The 24,014-nt window shown below is 39.1% G+C and overlaps 1 protein-coding gene across 1 annotated transcript; it reads left to right on the top strand.

Moving 5' to 3' along the window:
- The first annotated feature begins 842 nt into the window (after window positions 1–842).
- Window positions 843–23,660, top strand: LOC103106837 (Fc receptor-like protein 4). Its single transcript, XM_056814644.1, has 8 exons — window positions 843–849; window positions 11,126–11,377; window positions 11,815–11,967; window positions 12,978–13,265; window positions 14,407–14,511; window positions 21,381–21,449; window positions 23,465–23,496; window positions 23,589–23,660. The coding sequence occupies exons 1-8, from the start codon at window positions 843–845 to the stop codon at window positions 23,658–23,660; spliced, it is 978 nt and encodes a 325-aa protein (XP_056670622.1).
- Window positions 23,661–24,014: the final 354 nt, after the last annotated feature.

Here is a 24,014-nt window from a genome sequence, read left to right as displayed (position 1 = left end):
CCTCATTTCACTTCTGATTTTATTAAGAAGGTTTCTAGTTTATCAGCATTAGAGATAATGTTTGCTGATGGTTTTAGATAGACATTATTTAGCATTTTGAGGAATGTCCCATTTATTTAAATGTTCTCTAGTGTTTTGAATAGACGTTTTATTTTGTCAAAAGCTTTTTCTGCATCTATTGAAATAATCATATAGTTTCTGCTGGTTTTGTTTTGATATGGCCAATTATGTTGATAGTTTTCCTAATACGAAACCATTTCTGTATTCCTAGTATAATACCTATATAAAATGTAAGATTAAAATTTATATCCAATAACTCCAAGTATTATATTTTGTAAGATTTATTAATAATCACTTGAAGTAGAAAAAAATACAAAAACAAAAGTAAAAACCTGAGTAAAAAACACCTGAGTAAAATTCTCCTGCCTCTCATCTCACCTCACCTTCACAGCATCATTTCCAGGAGAAGAGAATGAGGGCGGAGTGACACAAAATTTATATTCTCCCTACATTAGCACATAACATGAGGAGCATGGAAAACTGGGAAAGAGAGTTCTGGGGTTCAAAACCTAATTACACAAGTCATAGTGTATTATCCTTGTGATATATTGCTTTAATCTTCTTCCTAGTATTTTGTTTAAAATTTTTGCATCAGAACAGTTGCTGAGGGGCAACTGGGTGGCTCAGTGGATTGAGAGCAAGACCTAGAGTTGGGAGGTTCTAGGTTCAAATCTGGCTTCAGACACTTCCTAGCTGTGTGACCCTGGGCAAGTCACTTAAATCCCACTGCCTAGGCCTTACCACTCTTCTGCCTTGGAGCCAATACATAGTATTGACCCAAGATGGAAGGTAAGTGTTTAAAAAGAACAGGTGATGATAAAATTATTAGAGGGAGTTTTCTCATTGGAAGTTCTCTACATGATCAAATCACTTGACTGAATATCTTCCTCCCTGTCCTTCCTCCCCATTTCTTTCTTCTCTGTTACCTCTACTGAACTCTTGCTGATTCTATGTCTCATCATTTTATGACTCTGGATTTTGAAAGACATTGTCATTAGAGTCCAAATTCTAATAGTTGTTCCCAAACTGGAAAGGCATTGCCCAGAGACCTGACATCATAACAGTCATGCCACCACTTGCCTATCTTAATTCAGAGAGATTCAGCACCAGAAGGTGGAGAGCAAGAAGTGTTTTTTTTTTTAAACCACAGTTGGAAGGGGCTAGTTGGGAATTGTTGGTTGGGCAAAGGCGGGTCTAGTCATTTTCTGAGGTCCCTTCCAACTATAAGTGTGTGAATCCAGAGAGGGAAAGTCAGATCTCACATATAAAGAAGATGGAGGTGTAGACATTGCAGGCAAAGATATGAGTTGGTGGCCTGGGAGAGTGGAGAGGACAGACTGAGGTGGAGTTTTGTACCTGATTAAGGACACCCATGGTGGATAGAATGGTGAGGGGACTGCACTGATCTAGGAGAAGGCAAATGAACGTCTCTGGTTCCTTATCCCTCACATTTGATAGCAGAGCAGTTTCAGTAAATGTGGGCATCTATAGGTGTCAAGAGACAGGTAGCAACTAGCTGGCTCAGTGGATTGAAAGCCAGGTCGAGAGACAAGAGATCCTGGGTTCAAAGCTGACCTCAGACACTTCTTAGTTGTGTGACCCTGGCCAATTTACTTAACCCCTGTTGCCTAGTCAACACTATTCTGCCATGGAATCAGTACATAGTATTGATTCTAAGATGGAAGGTAAGGGTTTTTTAAAAAAGAGAGGTGCAAGGTGGTCAATGCCAGCAGCAAGCTCCTAAATTGAAATAGCACTAGATTTAGAAACAGAACTTCAGTTCAAATTTTATCTCCTTCACCTGATACCTCTTTCTGTGAACCTCAGTTTACTCATCTGAAAAATGAGATTTTGGGGGTAGATTATCAGCAAGGCTCCTTGCATCCTGACATCTATGATTCCAGGTCCAACTCATGAAGGACTTGTGCTATGGCAGTTGAGGCAGCTAGATGGCACTGTGGACAGAGTTCTGACTGGGCCTGGAATCAGAAGACGAGTTTGAATCAGTTTTCGACACTTAGTAGCTGTGTGACCCTTGACAAATTACTTAAACTCTGTCTCAGTTTCCACAACTGTAAAAGGGGGATAATAATAGTACCTACTTCTCAGGGTTGTGAGGATCAAATAAAATATATTTGTACAATGTCTGGTACATAGTAAATTCTTAATAAATATTTGTTTCTTCCCTTCTTTTCTAAGTTGTAGAAGGGTTGCTAGCATTTTGGGGATAATTCATATAGATTCTTTAAAGTGGGGAAATAAATCTTGCCCTAACCTATGGTCTTGACTCTCTCTTGCAGCTCTGGTGAATGGACAAAATGGTGAGTTCCTCTTTTCTTTACTCTTCAGGGCCTCTGGGTAACTTTCATTTTTGCAACCACAGGAGATCTGCTCTCTCATAGGAAGAAGTCTTGTCTACTTCAACCCCTTTTGATAATGGCTGGAGGGATGTGAAAATGACATCTGTTCTTCATTGCAACTGACACCAAAAAATCAGGTTACACCCTTAATCTCTGGTCATCTGGAGTGCAAAAACCTTCGTGCTCCCCATGCATTGTTCTCAGCACCCATCACAGAGCAGTCCCGTTATTGGGAAGAGAGAAACCTTTGAATGATGTAAAAGATGCTTAGGATTTGGAGGGAGGGCAGATTTTTCTCAAAGGAGCATGGGGCCACAATACCAGTAGATAAAAACCAAGGGATAGATAAAATTTTTAGGGGGTTAGAGGTATCAACTCTACTCTTCCTTGTCATCTTTAATCTCTTTAGGACCTCATGAGAAATACTTCAGGTGAAATAAGCAGGACCTTTTTTAATTTAGACACTCCCACATATTTCTCTTGGATTTTTGAGACATAAACTAAACAACAAAGATTTATTAAGTGCTCACTGTGTGCCAGGCACTATATAGGCACTAGGGATACAGAGACCAAGTGGAAACATTCCCTATTTTCAAGTAGCTAGGATTTACACACATACACACACACATGCAAGTAGGCAAATGAAAAGCAATATGGAATAGTGAAAGCATTCAGGGCCTGGATTAGGAAGACCAGGGGTCAAATCAGATCTCTGTCTCTTACTACTTGTGTGATCTTGGAAACATCACTTAAATTTTCTGAAACCTCATTATATTTTGTTTTTAAATTTGTAAAGTAAAGGAATTGGACTTGATGATCCCCAAGGTCCTATACAGTTTTATTTCCTATGACTATCTTAGTCTGAAGACTATCCTTCCTGTACAATTTCAAGACTATTAAGAAAAACTTCTTTTTCCTCCTCCCAAATTTTTTCTTGACCTCCTCACTTCCAAAGAACCTGAGGACATTCTAGCACTTCACTAAAACTCATCCCACCCAATCCCCAGAAATTTACAGGACATTCCCTAGAGAAGGATACCCCAGGTTCAAGGCATACTACACATTTTAGTCTATAAAAATATAGCTTATGAACCTCAAACAATGTGCTTACTTTTATCAATAAGGCAGAGAATAAAGTTAATTCAGAGCAAAGGGATTTAATGAATTAACATAGTGATGAAAAGAGTAAAAAGACTTTAAAAATGAAATGAGAGAGGTTGAGGAAAAATTAGCAATACAAGAAAACTAAGAAAAATGGGGAAAAGATTCAAAAATTCACTGAAGAAAACTTTAAAAATAAGAATTGGGCAAGGGAAAAGTGAGAACTTGTTAAGAAAACAAGAAATAATAAAATGAAAGAAAAAAGGGATAAAAAAGTAAAAGAGACTATAAAACATCTTATTACAAAAGCAACTGATCTGGAAAACAGCTCAAGGAGAAACAATATAAGGATTCTTGTACTTCCTGAAAGTTATGATTGAAAAAAGAGTTTAGACATCATACTTCAAGAAATCATTAAAGAAAATTGTCCTGAAATTTTAGAATTAGAAGATAAAGTAGAACTTGAAAGAATGCATCAACATATCCCCATAAATACATGCATTTAGTTAGATACACATAGAGAACATGTAGCCAGGGTATATAATTGGAGAAGAAACTCATGTTTCTAATGCTATAGGATCATCTGGGCCTTTTAGTGATATTATCACACATTCTCACCAGGTCTCCTTTTTGCTAGTCTCTACTAATTAAGTAATTTCCACCAGATGTGCAAGACAGGCTTTACCAGATGCTTCTCTGTTGGACTCCATTTTCCTGGATGAGTGGTCTCCTCAAAGCACATAAAATAGAATATTATTTTGGTTGTATTAAAAGCAAACATTGTGAAGACTTCAGAGAAGCCCTGGAAGGTTTATATAAACTGATTCAAATGAATAAATAATAGCTAGCAATAGCACTTAATATGCCTCAGGCTTTGTGCTAAGTGCTTAACAAATATCTCATTTTATCCTTACAACAACCTTGAGAGGTAAGTGCTATTATTCCTATTTTACAAATGAGGAAACTGAGGGAAATAGAGGTTTAAGTGTTTTGCCCAAATTGATACAGTAATTATACAAGGCTGAACTTGAATTCAGGTCTCTTTCCTGATTCTGGGTGCAGTACTCTGTCTACCCAGCCACCTCACTGCCTCTACAATTAAACTAATCAGAAATAGGAAGATAATTAAGTATCATAGGATTATGGATTTTGAGCTTCTGGAAGGGACTTTAGAGGTCAGCTATTTCAATTTTTTCATTTTGCTTATAAGGATGTTGAGGCCCAGAAAGAGAAGTTACTTGCTCAAAGTCACACAGGAAGTAAGTACTGGGATGGAGCAGAAGTCTAGGTCCTCTGATTGCAGACACATTGGGTACCTCCCCCCCACTCCCCCACTGCTGCTCTGCATACAGAATAATGGAAGCTGAACCAGGGGAACAATAAACATGAGGAACATAATGAAAATGAAAAGAATGCTAAATGACAGCTGATTCTCTGCATATCTTTATACCTAGTCTTGGGGACTCTTGTTTCCCTTCAGAGAACAGAAGATAAAATGCCCTTCATTCCTCTCAGTAGGGAGGTGTGGGACTATGGATACTGGACACAACATACATTATCAGGGGATTTCACTGAAATGGTTAGTTTTGCTTACTTTGTTTGGCAGGTAAACAATTTTACTTAACATGAATCATCAATAAAATGTATAACAATAAAATAATAATATAAAGAGGACAATGAAACAGAGGCTTTTGAACTAGTGACAACTAGTCACAAATATATGTATTTGTATTTATGTATATGTTTAGGTATATATGCATACATATATATGCACATACATACATATAAATTATGCTTCTACATGGAGTCAGGAAAATCTGAGTTCAAATCCAGCCTCAGACACTTACTAGCTATGGGACCCTGGGAAAGTTATTTAACTCTCTTATCCTCAGTTCCTCATCTGTAAAATGAGCTCGAGAAAGAAATTACAAACCACTATAGTATTTTCACCAAGAAAATCCCACATGGGGTCACAAAGAGTTGGATAAAACTGAAATGACTGAACAACATACATATATGTGTTTCTAAATCTAGGTATAGAAACAGATATGGAAATCTCCAAAATTACTGAGTGACCCAAATATAAAGTTCCTCTGTGAGAAAACCCTTCCAAGTACTCCAGGAGTCTGGTCTTGATGCACTGGTTTTTCATTCTCTCTCTCACTTTCTTGTCATTCCTCCTGTTGCTTCATTCCAGCAGTTTTGCAGGTCAGGCAAGAAGAGAAGTCTTTAGTGTTGGATGATACTTCAGTTCTATTTGGTGCTTTGATCCCACCAATCACCTTCCTCTTTCTTTACTTCTTTGGGCTCCAGGAATTATTGAATTATTGCCACTATCTATCTCTGTGGGCACCTTTAGGCCAGAAAGCTTTTGATTTGGAGTGAGAGAAGGTGATAAAGGTTTTAGTTGCTATCAATGTAAATGGTACCATATTACATTTAATTAACATTTTACTTAGTTACAAGTAATTACCAATTAATTTCTCATTAATTTAATTTTTCATTCACTATTAACACTCCTCACTCAAGTCAACAATTAAAAAAACAACAAAATCCTCTAAACAAATATGCATGTATGGTAAAGTAAATTGGACATTAGCCATGTCCCAAATTGCCTATCTTTTGCTATATTATTTCAATGGTAGAAGGTGGATAGCTTGTTTTACCTTTTATTCTCTAATATCATGGTTTATCATTGCAGTGATCTCAATTCTGAAGTCTTTTCAAGACATTTTTTCTTCATAATTTTGTTGTATAAAATATTCTCCTGGTTCTGTTTATTTTGCTCTGGATTAATCATTAATTAATCAACATTTAAGTGTCTATTATGTGCTAGAAACTGAACTAAGCATTAGGGATACAAAAAGAGTCAAAAGACATTCCTGTAACACTCTACACAGGATTAAAACTAGATATAAACAATTGGAAAAACATTGATTGCTCATGGGTAGGATGAGTTAACATAATAAAAATGACAATCCTACACAAATTAATTTACTTATTGTAGCATCCCAAGCATATTCATATGCTTGGGATGCTACACTTATTTAGTGCCATACCCATTGGACTACCAAAAAACTAAAAACCAATGTAACTAAAATCAGAAGGGAAGCAACAAATTGGGAAACAATCTTAATAAAAACCTCTGACAAAAGTTTAATTACTCAAATTTACAAAGAGCTAAATCAATTGTACAAAAAATCAAGCCATTCCCCAATTGATAAATGGGCAAGGGATATGAATAGGCAATTTTCAGTCAAAAAAATCAAAACTATTAATAAGCATGAAAAAGTGTTCTAAATCTCTTATAATCACAGAGATACAGATCAAAACAACCCTGAGGTATCACCTCACACCTAGCAGATTGGTTAACATGACAGCAACAGAAAGTAATGAATGCTGGAGGGGATGTGGCAAAGTTGGGACATTAATAATTGCTGGTGGGGTTGTGAATTGATCCAATCATTCTGGAGAGCAATTTGGAACTATGCCCAAAGGGTGCTAAAAGGCTGTCTGCCCTTTGATCCAGCCGTAGCACTGCTGGGTTTGTACCCCAAAGAGATGATAAGGAAAAAGAGCTGAACAAGAGTATTCATAGTTGCACTCTTTGTGGTGGCTAAAAATTGGAAAATGAGGGGATGCCCTTCAATTGGGGAATGGCTGAACAAATTGTGGTATATGTTGGTGATGGAATACTATTGTGCTCAAAGGAACAATAAAGTGGAGGAATTCCATGGAGTCTGGAACAACCTCCAGGAAGTGATGCAGAGTGAAAGGAGCAGAACCAGGAGAATATTGTACACAGAGACTGATACACAGTGGCACAATTGAATTAAGGAACTTCTCCATTAGTGGCAATGCAATGACCCTGAAAAACTTGGAGGGATCTATGAGAAAGAACACTATCCACATTCAGAGGAAAAACTATGGGAGGAGAAACACAGAAGAAAAACAACTGTTTGAATACATGGGTCGAGGGGGCTATGGCTGGGGATGTAGACTCTAAATGAACATCCTAATGCAAACACCAACAACATGGAAATAGGTTTTGATCAAGGACACATGTAATACCCAATGAAATTGCATGTCAGCTATGGGAAGGGTGGGAGTAGGGGAGGGAGGGAAATAATATGATTCTTGTAACCAAGAAATAACATTTTAAATTGACTCAGTAAATAAATAAGAATTTAAAAAAGACATTCCTGACCTGAAGGAGCTTACAATCTAACAGGAGGAGACAACATACAAAAAATATATACAAAGCAAGCTACAGTAAATATGAAATGATAGAGGGAAATCACTAGACTTAAGAGATATTAGAGTTAGCTTGTAGAGATCTTCCTGGCTTCCTCTGATACTATCAATTTCATCACCTTTTATGGAATAGTTACATTTTATTACATATTATTCTATACATATTATTATAGCAATTCCAACTGAGATGGCAAGGAAAGGCTATATAATAGAGGTGGTATTTTCTGGGTCTTAGCAGGTCAGTAGGATTTTGATAAGCAGTGACTGAATAGGGGGTGGATTTAGTGACCATTAAGAAAACATGTGCTAAGGCAGGAAAGAGGAATGCCCATGGAAGGAAGTGCTTGCAGAAGAAAGGGAAGGCCTAAGGGACTAAAGACCACTTCATCTTCCTTGAAATTTTAGCTAGTGCTAACTCTGGACATAGCAGGCCCCTATCCCTATCCATGAGAAAGGCATATGTGGTGGGTTGAGAGTGGTCTGTACTCTCTCTTCCCCTGCTCTTTTTACCTATCCCAACTGTTTATATTTATTTAATTCAAATCAACAGGTGTTTATTATTAGGTGGGCAGCTAGGTGGTAGAGTGGATAGAGCACTGGGCTTGGAGCCAGGAAGATCTGAGTTCAAATTCAACCTCAGACACTTACTAAGTGTGTGACCCTGGGCAAGTTGCTAGCCTCTATTTGCTTCAGTTCTTTCTCTGCAAAATGGGGACAACACTAGAAAAGGAAATGACAAACCTCTCCAGTATCTTTGCCAAGAAAATCCCATGAACAATATCCATGGGGTCAGGTAGAGTTGGACATGACTCAACAATAACAACAACAACATAAATCAAGCCTTGTTCTAGGTGCTGGAGGTACAAAAACAAAACTGAAATAATCTCCACCATAAAGGTGCTTAGAAATAACATGTATGTAGAAAATTAAACATGAAATATGGGCAAGGTAATTTCTATGGGAAGGGTGCTAACAATTGGAGAGAGAGAAGAGAGAGAGAGAGAGAGAGAGAGAGAGAGAGAGACAGAGAGACAGAGAGACAGAGAGACAGAGAGACAGAGAGACAGAGAGACAGAAATCAATTTAAAACTTCTTTTAGAAGATTGTAACTGTAAAGGCTGAGGCTAGTTGACACCAGGGCTTGAGGCAACCCTAGAGGAAGAACTACTCCAAGACTCTTCCCAAAGGATAATTTTAACTGATTGTTTCCCTTTGGCATTGAACTGGCACAAGCTGGTAGGATAGATGTCAAGTTTCCTTGCCAGCAGTTCTGAACAAAGGGGGTTTACAATCAAACCCTTTTCTGTGGAGAGTTGTGATAACACATCTGGTTTGCCACATGTGGACAGGATTCAGCTCTGAATCCTGTCTCCAATTTGTCTAATCCTTTCCCTTATTATAAAGACAGGTCCAAATCCAGATCTGAATTATACTAAGAAGGGAAGGGGTATGGTAGGGTTGGAGGAATAAGGGAGAAGGATGGTGGGAGAGGATGCCCTGTAAAACTTGAGGCTTCTCTGCCTCAGCCCCTTTCCCAACTGACTGCTTCTTATAATCTCCATACTGCAAAACCTAAACTAAATCTCTATAATCAGTTCAAAGAAAAGCAAGAGAGACCTAAAAGGGAAGAGGGCAGGTTGGCTCAGGTGATAGAGTCCAACCAAACTCCTTCTGAGTCTTGGATAGTTGTTGTCAAGTGAAGGAGGGGTTGGTGAAGGATTTCCAGATGGAAGCAGGTACACAAACGAGAAGGAAAGTCTGGCTCTTTCCCCTCTGGTGGCTTCAGATCTCTTCTGCCACCCAGAAAAAGCTCCTCTCCATTTTCTTTCCAGAGCCCAAAGTGCTTGAGCTGGTCAGAATTCTCCTCAGCTCCCAGTTCTCTCCCAGAATCCTCAGCTGACTCTCAACTGCCACTCAGCTAGTTGTCCATCAAATAGCAGGATTCTATTTAGGGTCTCTTCTTCATCCTTTACATAACTGAGCTATACTCGAGACCTATGAATCAATCCCTTTCCTATCATTCAAATACTAATTTCAAGTAATGGAATTGCACATATTTTTCCTTTGTCTCTTCCCATCTTTTATTCAGCTGTTTCACCAAAGCCAGTGTTTTCATCAGTCCTCCATGGACTACTTTCTTCATAGGGGAAAAAGTGTTCCTGACATGTGATGGATTTCAGTTCTATGAACAAGGGAAAACACAATGGTACCAAAATGGGAAACTACTTCAAGAAATCTCTGAAAACAATATTACAATTAATAAATCTGGGAAATATAGATGCAAGATAAATAATTCACCCCTTAGTGATATTGTAAAATTGACCTTTTTTCGAGGTAAGAAAAGAAATTAATTAATTAAAACATTAAAAATTTTTTCAGCTCATCTTTCTCTCCCCGGAAACCCAGGACTCAGATCCTATAACTCAGTTGTCTTCTAAGCCTAGGAGCTAAGGCTTTATTACCTATAGGTCCAGCTTTCATCCCACTGCTTCAGATTTTCCCAGACAGGGGTCAGGAAATGTAATTGGGCTAAATAGCCTGAGTGACTGTAGAGATAGTGTCATCTTTGATAATAAGAGGGAAATTAAGAAAAGGGAGGGGCTTGGGAGGAAAGATAACTGGTTCTATTTTGGACATGTTAAGCAGGATCTGAATTTTTTCACCTTAGGAAAAATCAGTTGGGTTATAGGGAAAGTGTCAATGATGGCATAGACAGCCTGACCAAGATTACAGCCTTACCAGGAGAGAGTGCAACCCATTGTCTAGAAAGTCTCAAAGGCCTCTCTGTGGGTCTTGGGGAAGGCTCAGGAGAAATTAAGTGAATTTCCCAGCATCCCAGAGCTATTATCTGAAGCAGATTTTGAAAGCAATTCTTCCTAACTCTTAAGTTCAGTGACCTATTCTCTAGCCACTCTGATTCAAAATAGAGAGCCATTCCTCCTTCCTCACAAATTTGAAATTCTTGATTCAGTTCTACAAAGGCTCAACAGATATATTGACAAGTAGTGTCTGGGAGAAGTCATCTCACTTCGGAGAGAGGGAAACTTGAATCAAAGAACTATGTCTAATAGTAAACAGGCCATAGGAAAAGTCCAGAAATCCTAATGAAGCTTCAAGCTAAGGGTTTCTTTATCCTCCTTCCCTCTGCATTGCACAAAATAGACACGATAATGATTTATTGGATAGTGGAGCCCATCCTCACATATGTTCTTTGGGATAGCCCTTGTTACAAATGAATGAATTTATTAAATTTCCAAAGGTTTAAAGGCAAGTAACTGATAAGTAACTGGATAAGTAACTGATGGGTCTGTGTGTGCATGTGTGTGTGTGTGTGTGTGTGTGTCTTACAGTTTCTTTGATCCTACGGATTCCATACCTTATATTTGAAGGAGACAGTCTGATTCTTCGGTGCCAGGAAAAAAATAACCACAGTTTGACCAAAGTGACATATTATAAGAATAGCAAATCCTTCTCTGCTTTTAATCAAAGTTCAGATGTTGTTATCCCACAAGCAAGTTTAAGTAACCGAAGTTCATACCACTGCACTGCATTTAAAAATATAGTATGGAAGAAATCGAATGAAGTAACTCTGGACATCCATGGTATGACTGCTATTCTTTATGGGGAAGGGGATAAGGACAGTCAGTGGCAGGGTCACTGATTAGATAAAGTGGAATGGCTGTGACCAGGGAACATCTTATGGATTGACCATGGATGGGAACTCAGACTGGACCATTAATATTCCTCCTTTAGGGAGCAGTGAAAGTAGGAATTAAAGGAAACAGGGGAGCAGAAATGTGATTAGGGAAGGGGTTATGGTTTGGTGTGTCTCTTTGTCTGGCTAAGCATTTTCAGTTTTTAGTTGCAGAAAAACCAAGGCTCATTTCTTGTTGAACTCTTTTCTCTAGAGTTGTTTTCACGTCCAGTCTGGAAACAATAGATTCCCAGCCTAAAGAGGGGAGTCCTGTGACTCTGAGCTGTAAGGTCTGGATCCCTCTGGAGAAATCAAGCATTCAACTTCTCTTCTCCTTCTTCAGAGATCCTGGAGTCATCTTACTGGGCCAGGCCAGGGCCCAAGAGCTCCAGATCTCAAAATTCTGGATGGAAGACTCAGGGCTTTACTGGTGTAAGGTAGAAACCGTGTCTCTCTCAGTCTCCAAACAAAGTCGCCCAATAAGGATGAGTGTGATGAGTAAGAAATGGTATCATCTTTGGCATTAAGTTCTATTCTGTGTGACATTTCCTGTCCCAAATATAGGAATGAGACCCATACTAGAGAGATAAGGTTCTTTTGCTTGAATGGAACATCAGGAATAGATTGAGAACCACAAGAATTCAAGGCAAGAAATATAGACAGCATTCTGCTTCCACCTCCAGGTCCTCATTGCTTACATCATCTTGGATATATTCTTCCCCAACATTCATATGTATATATCTTGTGTATGTGTGTGTGTGTGGGGGGGGGGGACTGAAGAGGGAGGCAGAGAGAGATGTATTCCAAACTGAGATTGTCCCTGATGGTTCAGATGAACAAAATTCCAGGGTGGCAAGCTAATGGAGTAAGACCTTTAGAAAGGAGCATGTGACAATAATCAATCTGAGGACCTATGTATGCAATACATCATGTTAGGCACTGGAGATAGAAGGAAAAATATTGTAAGATTATTTCCCTCAAGGTGTCTGCTATCTAGTTGGGGTGTTATAAAAAGAGAAAAAAAAGATAAATAGAAATATAAGGGTCTTATGCTAAAGTCCAAGATAATATGGAAATAAGTAAGTTCAGCATCTAACAAGCATTTATAAAATGTTTCTCCCTATCAAGATATCCCTGGGAGTAGGAGCTAAAAGTGGACTAGAGGAGAAGCTTCACTCAATGAATGATCAGGCCTTATGCTTCAAAAACTGCAAAAGAAATGTACAGGAACTAGCCTTTCCCAGGAAGGCCCAAACAAACTTAGTCTCTGTTAATTGATGCCATTGCTATGAGGATAGAAAGTAAGTCAGAAAGTTCATAAGACTTGGATTAAGAGGCACGGTTTTGGAATTATTCTCTATCTCCATCCTTTAGCCTCTGACCCTGCAACACTTCTTAGTTCCTCTACCCTGGCATTTTTAGCACCTCAAATGCTTATTTCAGCCTCTTCTCTAACCCCCTGATTCCCCATAATAGAGGGCCTCACAAGATATTTTGTATTCCCCTAGGAATTCTCATTTCTGGAGTGCACATGGAAGTGCAACCTCATGGAGGGCATATAATGGAAGGGCAGAAGCTGGTTCTCCTCTGTTCAGTAATTGGAGGCTCAGGGACCATCACATTTTCATGGCACAGAAAGGACACAGAAGCCAGTCTGGGGAAGAAGATTCAGCACTCACTGGTAGCAGAATTTGTATTTTCTGCTGTGAGAGAGAGTGATGCTGGGAAATACTACTGCACAGCTGACAACAACAGTAGCCTTATTCCCAGCCATTCTGTGACCATCACTGTGAGAAGTGAGTTTACCTTCATTTCTCTTCCTTTCTTTTACCTTCCTTCCTTCCTTCCTTCCTTCCTTCCTTCCTTCCTTCCTTCCTTCCTTCCTTCCTTCCTTCCTTCCTTCCTTCCACCATCACAAAACTGAAAAGAAGTCATCTACACATTGTGTGAAGACCTCTAATGAAAATGAACCCACTTTGAGGACACCTAAGTGGCTCTATGGATAGAGAGCTAAGTCTGGAGACAGGAGGTCTTGGATTCAAATGTGACTTCAGATACTTTCTAGCTGTGTGACTATGAGCAAGTTATTTAATTCCCATTCTCTACTCCTTACTGCTCCTCTGCCTTGGAACCCAATGTACAGTATGGATTCTAAGACAGAAAAGTTTAAAGAAAGAAAGAAACCCACTTTGTCCTGAAGTAGTCCATTCCCCTTTTGGACAGCTCTAATTAGCAGGAGTATTGAAGTTTCTCTGGCAGGTTGTCATGAGGTCCTGTAGGAGGGTGTAGCATAAGCAACAGCAGATTGAAAAATGTTTAGGAGAAAGATCATGATTTGATTGGGACAAAATGACGGATTTTTGCAATTGAATAAGAATATTGGGGTAGCTAGGTAGTGCAGTAGATAGAGTGATAGGTCCAAAGTAAGGAAGACTCATCTTTCTGAGTTCAAGTATGACCTTACTTACTAACTATGTGACCCTGCATAAATCACCTAACCCTGTTTGCCTCAGTTTCATCATCTATAAAATAAGCTGGAGAAGGAAATGGCAAACCATTCCAGTATCTTTGCCAAGAAAACCCCAAATGGGGTCATGAAGAGTTATATTTGACTGAAAAAACTGAACAACAAAAACAACTGAGATATAAACTCATCTTTTGTAGAGTCATCGAAAGGATCTTTGGGACAGTCAATGGTAATCAGGATGACAGAGATATTCAGGACCTCTTTCTTTCACCAGTTTCTTCTCTTAGGTCTTCTTGATATTCAAGAAGACCTGGAGGCCATCACCTGCATTGCCTGTTAGTCTTGCTGTTCTATTTTGTATGCTATGGTGTCCTTGTTCAGAGGAGGCAATAGCTCCTTTGACTTGGGAATTTCCAAGCTGTGGGTTTCTCTTCTCTAAGACTCTTTTTCCTTCTTCTCTGTGCCTGAAGGGAATGGAAAGGACTCACTCGCTGTAGGAATCACCATGGCCCTCATCAGTGCTTTTGGTCTTACTGTTGTTCTTCTGATTTACTTCAAGAAACAAAAGAAATCAGGTTTGTCACCTATGTTTTTTTTTCCTTTTGTCACAGTCAGAGAAAGTGTCATATAGTGGATAGACTATCAGACTAAGCATCAGTAGCCCGGGGTTGAAGGCCTGCTTTGACGCGTTACTTATACCAATGAAAACATCAGACCAGTATTAATCCTGTCAATAAAGGAAGTGAGGCTCAGAAGGGTATCTTGTCTTTAAATCTTTCACCCTTTAAAGAACATCATGCCACCTTTCTACAATGTAGACCGTGCTCCTAAAGAGCTCTCCCTCTAGGCAATTTGGAACTATGCCCAAAGGGCAATAAAAGAATATCTACCCTTTGATCCAGCCATAGCACTGCTGGGTCTGTACCCCAAAGAGATAATGGACAAAAAGACTTGTACAAAAATATTCATAGCTGCGCTCTTTGTGGTGGCCAAATTTGGAAAACGAGGGGATGCCCATCAATTGGGGAATGGCTGAGCAAATTGTGGTATATGTTGGTGATGGAATACTATTGTGCTAAAAGGAATAATAAAGTGGAGGAGTTCCATGGAGACTGGAACAACCTCCAGGAAGTGATGCAGATCGAGAGGAGTAGAACCAGGAGAACATTGTACACAGAGACAAACACACTGTGATATAATCGAACGTAATGGAGTTCTCCATTAGTGGCAATGAAATGTCCCTGAACAATCTGCAGGGATCTAGGAGAAAAACACTATCCATAAGCAGAGGACAAACTGAGGGAGTAGAAACACCGAGGAAAAGCAACTGCCTGACTACAATGGCTGAGGGGACATGACAGAGGAGAGACTCTAAACGAACACTCTAATGCAAATACTAACAACATGGCAATGGGTTCGAATCAAAAACACATGTGATACCCAGTGGAATCACGCGTCGGCTACGGAGGGGTGGGAGGGAGGAAAAGAAAATGATCTTTGTCTTTAATGAATAATGCATGGAAATGATCAAATAAAATACTATAAAATTAAAAAAAAAAAAAGAGCTCTCCCTCTAACAAATTGCTACCTCTGGAGGCACTGGCCCAGTGGCTAGATTGCTGACTCTGGAGTCAGGAAGATCTGAGTTTGAAACCAGCTTCCAACACTAAGCTGGAACTGAACAAGTCACATAAGAAGTAACATTTGCAAAATCCTTAGCATGGTATCTGGCATATAGTAGGTACCATATAAGTAATCCTTTTCTTCCTTTAGAAGAGAGAGATGGGGCATTTAGGTGTCTCACTAGTTTGAGAACCAAGCCTAGAGTCAGGAGGTCCTGGGTTCAAATTTGACATCAGAACCTTCCTAGCTATTTGGCCCTGGGCAGGTCACATAATCCCAATTGACTAGCTCTTTACTGACCTTCCTACATAGTATTGATTCTAAAATGGAAGATAAAGGGTTAAAAAACCCTTGAAGTGGGAGGGAGACATGAGGGAAGACTTCATGGAAGAGGCATGAGAATGGAAGACCTTTCAATAGACTAAGATAAAGGAAGAGCTACTATGAACATGTGGATAAAAAAAGGCAAAAGCTGAGGTGGGAGTTTGATAAGGAGTAATGGGAGTAGGGAGTAGTTTGGTGGAATGTAGGTTACACATAAGGAATGAATTGAAATAGCAGATTATGTGGAACCTTTCATGCCTGGATTAAAAAAAATGCTTTATTTTGTAGCCATCAAACAACAGGAAGGACAGTCTAGAAAGGAATAATGAAAACCTCAAGGAGAGTAGCCTGTTTCAGTTTTGAGTTCTTCTCCCTCCCTAGGAGGTGTTTCCTTAGAGGAGAAGGTTATTTTGGGGTTGGATTTGCCTCTGAACAGAGGGGAAGGAAGGAAGGAAGAAGACACATTTATCTAGTACACACTCTTTTGCAATCACTGTGCTAAGTGCTTTATAAATATTATCTCATTTGATCTCCACAATAATCCTGAAAGGTAGGTGCTATTATTGATGCATTTTACAGTTGAGTAAACTAAGGCAAGCATTGTAGTGATTTGCTTAGAGTAACATAGTTGGTAAATGTTTGAAGTCATATTTGAACTAAGGTCTTTCTGATTCTAGACCAGGCATTTTTACCTAGCTGCCTCTTAATCTTTAAGGTTACTTGTGGTCATTGTCACTTATTCCTCTCTGAGGGTCTCACCCTCATTTTCCCCCAGTAACAAACTAAACTGAACCTGAATCCTCTCCTTGTAAAGTATAAGAATATTAGAACTGGATGGTATCTGCTCTGATATACCCTCCTTCATTTGGGTAATGAAGAGACTGAAATCCAGAAAAGTGACTTGCCTGAGATCACAGTCAGTATTGAAACTGAGTTTCAAACCCAGGTCATCTGACTCAAATTCCTGCTACTGCCATTTCTGCTATTTGGTGCTGAAAGAAATTGCAACAGAATCTTCAGAATTATAAGCTAAATAACATACTTTTTGATGGAGAAATTTTGATAAATTTTAAATGCAAATTGTGGAAAATGACTAATTTAACTAGACCATTGCTAGTTGGCTCTGAATGTTGACTATAACAAAGAATCAATTTTAGCACCCAGTGAACAGAAAACCAATGAGAGCTTTCTCTATGGGAAAAAATATTAACATGGCTTATTTCAAGTCTTAACTCAGAAGCTGACTTCAGCGATGCATATGATGCCTAGATGGCTGGGGAAGCCTGGTGACCCTTGCCCTCAGGATATGATAGAATATTTTTGCATCTTAAAAGAGTACTAAAATTACTCAGCCATTTCTGTGGGAACTTGTCTTTGCTCTTCAGGGTTCATTTCACTTCCTCAATATGGGTATATTTTCCAAGCATTTCTGAGAAATATCAGGGTCTACTTTGGGAACTAAAGTCAAACTAGTAAGAGTCAATTTTAATCGACTTTAATGGAGGAAGGAGGGAGCTGAAAATTTGTGGGACAAGTTATGATAATGCAATTGAGAGGATTTGATCTTGGTCATCTGCTCACATTTTTATTGCACAGTCAAATCAAAGATGGAATGCTTGTCAAACTGCAGATGACATGATGGGAGGATGGGGTACTCAGTGTGTTGGATAATAGAATTCATAATAGGCTATATGATGTATCAGGTCTAATTAGATGAAATTTAATAGTGATCAATATAAAAGCCTTCATTTGTGATGAAATTTTCAGCTTTACAAATACAGAATGGAGTAGATACAACTAAAGCAGTGGTTCACCTGAAAGAGATCTGGGTTTTTAAGCAGACTACAAGCTCAAAATTATCACAAAGTAGAGAGATTTCTAATTCAGACATTTATTAGATTAAATGCTTTCTATTATCCCTTTCAACTCTGAGATTTTGTGAAGATCTCCAGTGATGGAGAACTCAACACTCTTCAAGGAAGCACTCTCTCTCTCTCTCTCTCTCTCTCTCTCTCTCTCTCTCTCTCTCTCTCTCTCTCTCTCTCTCTCTCTCTCTCTCTCTTCCAATTGGTAGAAAGTTTTTCCTTATAGTGAACAAAAATCATTCACAATATTTTTTTTTGCCCATTGTTCCTGTTTCTAAATTCTAAGTGGAAAATTGGCCAGTGAAAAATTACATGAAAGTCTTTCAAAAGATATTTATTTCTCCTTTCATGACACTCAGCAAGGCTCCTCAGATTCCTTCTTCTTGTCCCTTTCATTTATTCCCTGAGTCTAGCCTGGGAAGACTAATTGTTCTTACTAACTAGGTGCTAAACTCAGGTGTTTCTAAAGGAATTTTATCTTTTTCAGGGCCCTCTAAATTTTGGTACATTGAGGGAAAGCCCTAGTTGCCCTGAAGTTGCTCTGAACAGAGTTGCAGCTGGAGAGAGACAAGACAGCTCTATTAATATAGTCTTCTACTTTGCTTTTCAGGGGAAAATTCATCCACAGACCTGCCTAGGTGAGTCCTCTGCTTTTTCTGTTACATTTTTAAAAATTTATTTATTTATTACTAATTACATACTATAACAAATTACCACACAAGTTTCCCCAAGTTATATAATCAAACTTATCTACCTCCTTCCCTTCCCTTTCTCCTTCCAGTGCTGATAGGCAATTTGATCTGGATTATACATGTCTTATTAAGCAAAAGATATTTAATATTATTCATTTTTTCTGAGAAATCTTATAAAACAAAAACTCCAAAACATAAACCCAAATAAACAATCGAAAAATTGTACACTTTCATCTGCATTCAGACTCCAATAACTCTTTCTCTGAAGATGGATAGCATTCTTTATCACAAATCCCTCAGAATCTTCCTGGATCATTGTATTGATGATAATAGCTAATTGAGTAATTGAATAATTGATCATTCCATAATATTGCTGTTATTGTGTACATTGTTTGCTTGGTTCTGCTTGTTTCACCCTGTATCAGTCCATGAAGGTCTTTTCAGCTCTTTCTGAAATCATCCTGTTCATTATTTCTTTCTTTCTTTTTTTTTCAATTTAAACATTATTTTATTTGGTTATTTTCAAACAATATTCCTTGGAAACAAAGATCCTTTTCTTATCCTCCCCCGCTCCCACCTCCCCTCCCCTAGCCAACGCACGATTCCACTGGGTATCACATGTGTCCTTGATTCAAACCCATTTCCATGTTGTTGGTATTTGTATTAGGGTGTTCATCTAGAGTCTCTCCTCATTCATGTCCCTTCCACCCCTGTAGTCAAGCAGTTGCTTATCTTCAGTGTTTTTACTCCCACCGTTTGTCCTTTGCGTGTGGATAGTGTTTTTTTCTCCTGGATCCCTGCAGAATGTTCAGGGACATTGCATTGCCACTAATGGAGAAGTCCATTACGTTCTCTTGTACCACAGTGTATCAGTCTCTGCGTACAATGTTTTCCTGGTTCTGCTCCTCTCCCTCTGCATCACTTCCTGGAGGTTGTTCCAGTCGCCATGGAATTCCTCTACTTTATTATTCCTTTGAGCACAATAGTATTCCATCACCAACATATACCACAGTTTGTTCAGCCAGTCCCCAATTGAAGGGCAGCCCCTCATTTTCCAATTTTTTGCCACCACAAAGAGCGCTGCTATGAATATTCTTGAACAAGTCTTTTTCCTTATTATCTCTTTGGGGTACAAGCCCAGCAGTGCTATGGCTGGATCATAGGGCAGACATTCTTTTATCGCCCTTTGGGCATAGTTCCAAATTGCCCTCCAGAATGGTTGGATCAATTCACAACTCCACCAGCAATGCATTAATGTCCTGACTTTGTCACATCCCCTCCAGCATTCATTACTTTCCTTTGCTATCATGTTAGCCAATCTTCTAGGTGTGAGGTGATATCTCAGAGTTGTTTTGATTTGCATCTCTCTGATTATAAGAGATTTAGAGTACTTTTTCATGTGCTTATTATATGTTACATTTTTTTAAAGGTGTCCACAGTGCAGAAATATGGAATTTAGCATGGTTATTACCATCTATCCCAGCAATTAGACATGTCTTGTTTCTGTCTTACTATCCCTCTGGAGCCATTCCCAGGATATTATCCTCATCCCCTATCCTCGACTCATCCCCTGGGACATATAATTTCTGGGCTATGCTCTTAATATTTCTATTAATCTATATTATAACTTATATTTATTAATTTATTCATAAATAAATTCTATTTCTTTTGTTGACTCATTGGCTTGTGCATTGCTGTTCATTGATTTCTATGTTCTCTGTCCATATCAGTGACTCAGGCTTGGGTTATAATCTCCATGCACACCTCATCTCTCATGACATGATATGTATTTATCCAACTAAGTCCAGCACAGGCCAGGATCAAAACTAAGTATATGCTGTTAGAATAATGTCCTCTACTCTCAAGGAGGGAAGCTCTAATATGACTAAATGGACCTCACCGTCTGACCCTTGGCCTCAAGGCTACCCAATGCACCCCAACCAATTCTACCATTGGGAACCTGAAAGGGAAAAAATTACTTGGTGCTATCATCCCACAAATTGCCTGTGCCCTCTTGGCTACTGGTTTTCCTAAAGTCTTGTGGCCCTACAATTCTCCTTTCTGCCAGGGTTCTTTCCCTGACCACTTCACTAACATTCAGTTCTGTCTTTCTGTGTCTCACAGGAGTCCTTCCATCCAAAGCCCTCAAGAAACCACGGAATCAAATGCACTCACTCACATGGAGTTAGAAAAAATAGATGGTGATGGTAGGGCTCACACAATCAACAAGTTTTCCCAAGCTGGGGCTGGAACATAGAGGGAAGGGAGAAGGAAAGGAAACCTTAGTATCTTTGTTGAGGAGTGGAAGGAAAGGATAAATGAATATTATCTTTTGATAGACTTTCATATGGTCTTGACCAACTGTTCACTGGTGTCAGAGTATACAACCAGGAAAAATGGGCAAAACTCATTCTGTGGGTGGTTTTTGTTCAACATAAAGGAAAATTTCTTGTTAATTAGAGAGGCAGAAAGAAAACAAAGTGCATTGCCCTGAAGCTCTTAATCATTGGAGATCTTCATAAAATCTCAGTATTGGAAGGAGTATCAGAGGGCATCTCATCCAGTATATGTGTGAACTAGAACTCTCTCTACAACACTCAATAAATGATGATCAGATTTTATTTGTAGAACTCCAACAAGGGGGAACCCACTACCCTCCTACTTCCTGAGACAGGGCATTCTACTTTTGAACCATGTGTTTAAGACTTCTTTCCCTACTAAATTTCATCTACTCAGATTTGGCCCAATGTTCTAGCATTGTTTGGTACATATCATTCAGGTAAGGGGCTGGATAACATGACAAATCTGAAGTCCAACCCTAAGAGTTTATGAATGTAGATAAGTCCTAGAAGGTCTTTCTAACCACCTCAAGTTAGAGTTGTCAGGAAGTTGGCTTGAAAAAGTCAGTAGCCTCCTGGACAACCTCATCTTCTGTTCCAGAGACATCTGTTGATGGAGATTTAGTCTATTCAGAGGTCTGGAGTACACAGCAGGGAAAAGAAGATGCAGGTGAGACACAGGGAGTAACTCTGACCAAAGACTACTTTTGTTGGAGCTGAGAGAATGGGCTGGGATCAGTGGACATGGACATCCTTCAGCTGATTCTCAGTATAGTGGATGTACCTGTTGTGCACATGTGAGAACTTTTCCCTAGTCTTCTGTGAAAGGGGCTACCTGCTGTTGTGTACAGCTTCTGTGTGTCTCAGCTTCTTTGTTGCCCCAACTCTGTCTCTTTACCTGCCCCTGTGCTTCCTCAGTCATGAGTGGTAGCACAGTCTGAGAATCTGTCGCTTGGTCCAGAGTAACATATTCCATGTCTTTCCTACATTAGCTTAGCTGACAGCAAAGTAGACATAGTTATTTTCCCAAGCTACTAAAGTCCATTAGTCCCTTATAATCTGACCAGCAGAACTGTACAAAGTGATTTGCTTATCTCTTCTATGCTGAGGGACTGAGTGCACTCTATATTATTTTAAATTTATTTTAACATTCATTAAAAAAACCCTTACCTTCTGGCTTAGAGTATATACTAAATATTAGTTCTATTTGATACTAAGATACTATTTGATATTAATTGATGCTAAGTATCAGTTCTAAGGAAGATGAATAGTAAGGGTTAGACAACTTGATGAAGTGACTTTCCCAGGGTTATACAGCTAGGAAATGTATGGGATGGATTTGAACCCAGTTCTTCCTGACCCTAGACCTCGTGTTCTATCTACTGAGGCACTGAACTGGCCCTTTTAATGTGCATTTTTTAAAAAATTTTGAGTTCCAAATTCTTTCCCTTTCTCCAGCCCTCTCCACCCATTGAGAAGGGAAGCAGTATTATATTAATTATACATATGAAGTCTTGCAAAATATATTTCCACATTAGCCAGACTTACCACATTCTACACAATCTTTGCTGTTGACCTATTGTGACCTTCTAGGCATGGAGCTCTCTCCAGGTGCCTTTGGTAGAAAGTTAGAAAAATGCTTAGAAGTTTCTCTTTGTTTCTGTCTTCCTGGAAAACTGTTATGGAACATTGAGACCTGTGTGGTCACCTGCTTGGCCTCTAGTTTCTAGGGTATATTGTGAAATGAATCAAATTTGCCTCCTTCCTCTAGTCCCTTTGCTTGCAATTGGATTGATGGACAAACTGAAAGCCACAAAGTATTTGAGGTTTGCATCAGGGAAAGTTTCTGATCATGGGTGATATTTCTTTACTTTTTTTGCAGATAATCGAGAGTACTGGCAGGTAGCTCCCAGTAATTATAGGGGACCTCTGGTTAGGGAATTCTTATGATCACCGAAACAAGATGTTAAAATGTGAAGTCAAGAATCAAGGACTAGAAAATGAAAAAAACTTTATTATTAGAATTTTGGGAGAAGACTATGGAGTCTTGGAAAGGACTTAGCAAAAGGCTGGGCTAAAGGGATAGATAAAAGTGAAAACTGAGCCTATTAGAATAAGAACAAAAGTGGAAGAAAGGAATAATCTTTTTTTTTTTTTTTTAAACCGTACCTTTCTTGTTAGGGCTGATACTAAGTATCAGTTCAAAGAATAATTTGGTAAAGACTGGACAATTAGGATGAGAGATTTGCCCAGGGTCAACCAGCTAGGAAGTATCGAAGGTCAGATTTGAACTCAGGACCTCTTGTCTTCAGCCCTGCCTCTTTATCTGCTGAGCCACTTAGCTGTCCCCAAAAAGAGATGACAGGCAACTAGGTTGCTCAGTGGTTAGAGAGAGCAGGTTTCGAGAGAGGAGGTCCTGGGTTCAACTCTTGCCTCAGATACTTCCTAACTGTGTGACCCTGGGTAAGTCACTTACCCCTAATTGCCCAGGCCTTTTTACTCTTCTGTCTTGGAATGGCTATTCAGTGTCCATTCTAAGACAGAAGGTAAGAGTTAAAAAAAGAGAGAGAGATAACAATGACCAATGGAAAGGTTACAATATATCTTAGGCACTTGGAGGATAAAATGTAGACTCTAAAATGGAACATTATTACCCTTAATTTAACAGCTTTCTTCCCTCCATAGCAGATGCATCAAAGAAGCCTCCAGATGACAAGGTGAGTCATATTCTCTGACTTTTCAATCCCATTCCCTTTCTCTCCCTTTTCTTGGACTTTACATTCTACAAATTTTGTATTTTGTTTCCTAGGACTGCTCAGTCACCTACTCTGTAGTGAAGAAGACAGAAACTCTAGGAGACTCAACTGGGAATTCCAGTTGAGGAATTCCAGGTCTGCCAGTGAGAACAATGGAGTTACTGAAGATGGTTACGTCATGCTCTCATGATCCATCCATGAGCTGTGGAATCACATATGACACATTCTTTAAGAGATCTCAGAGATCTTTTACTTTACCAGTAATTTCAGGATTTCTCATTTATATTCCATGGAACAGCAAGCACAGATACTAGAAAATTTAGGTAGGAGATCTAGGACTCCAGAGAAAATCCATGGTTTTGAATGTTATGACTTTATCATCTGTCCCTGCCTCACTGTGCTCCTGAAAGAATGGAGATACTGAGACAGAAGGCTTTTTTCCATTTTCACACTGAGGAAACTGATATGAAGTGACACAT

The sequence above is a fragment of the Monodelphis domestica genome, chromosome 2 (genome assembly GCF_027887165.1).
Source record: "Monodelphis domestica isolate mMonDom1 chromosome 2, mMonDom1.pri, whole genome shotgun sequence".
NCBI classification, from domain to species: Eukaryota; Metazoa; Chordata; class Mammalia; order Didelphimorphia; family Didelphidae; genus Monodelphis; species Monodelphis domestica.
Note: the sequence above shows the minus strand (reverse complement) of the source record. Positions and strands in the feature narration are given on the sequence as shown.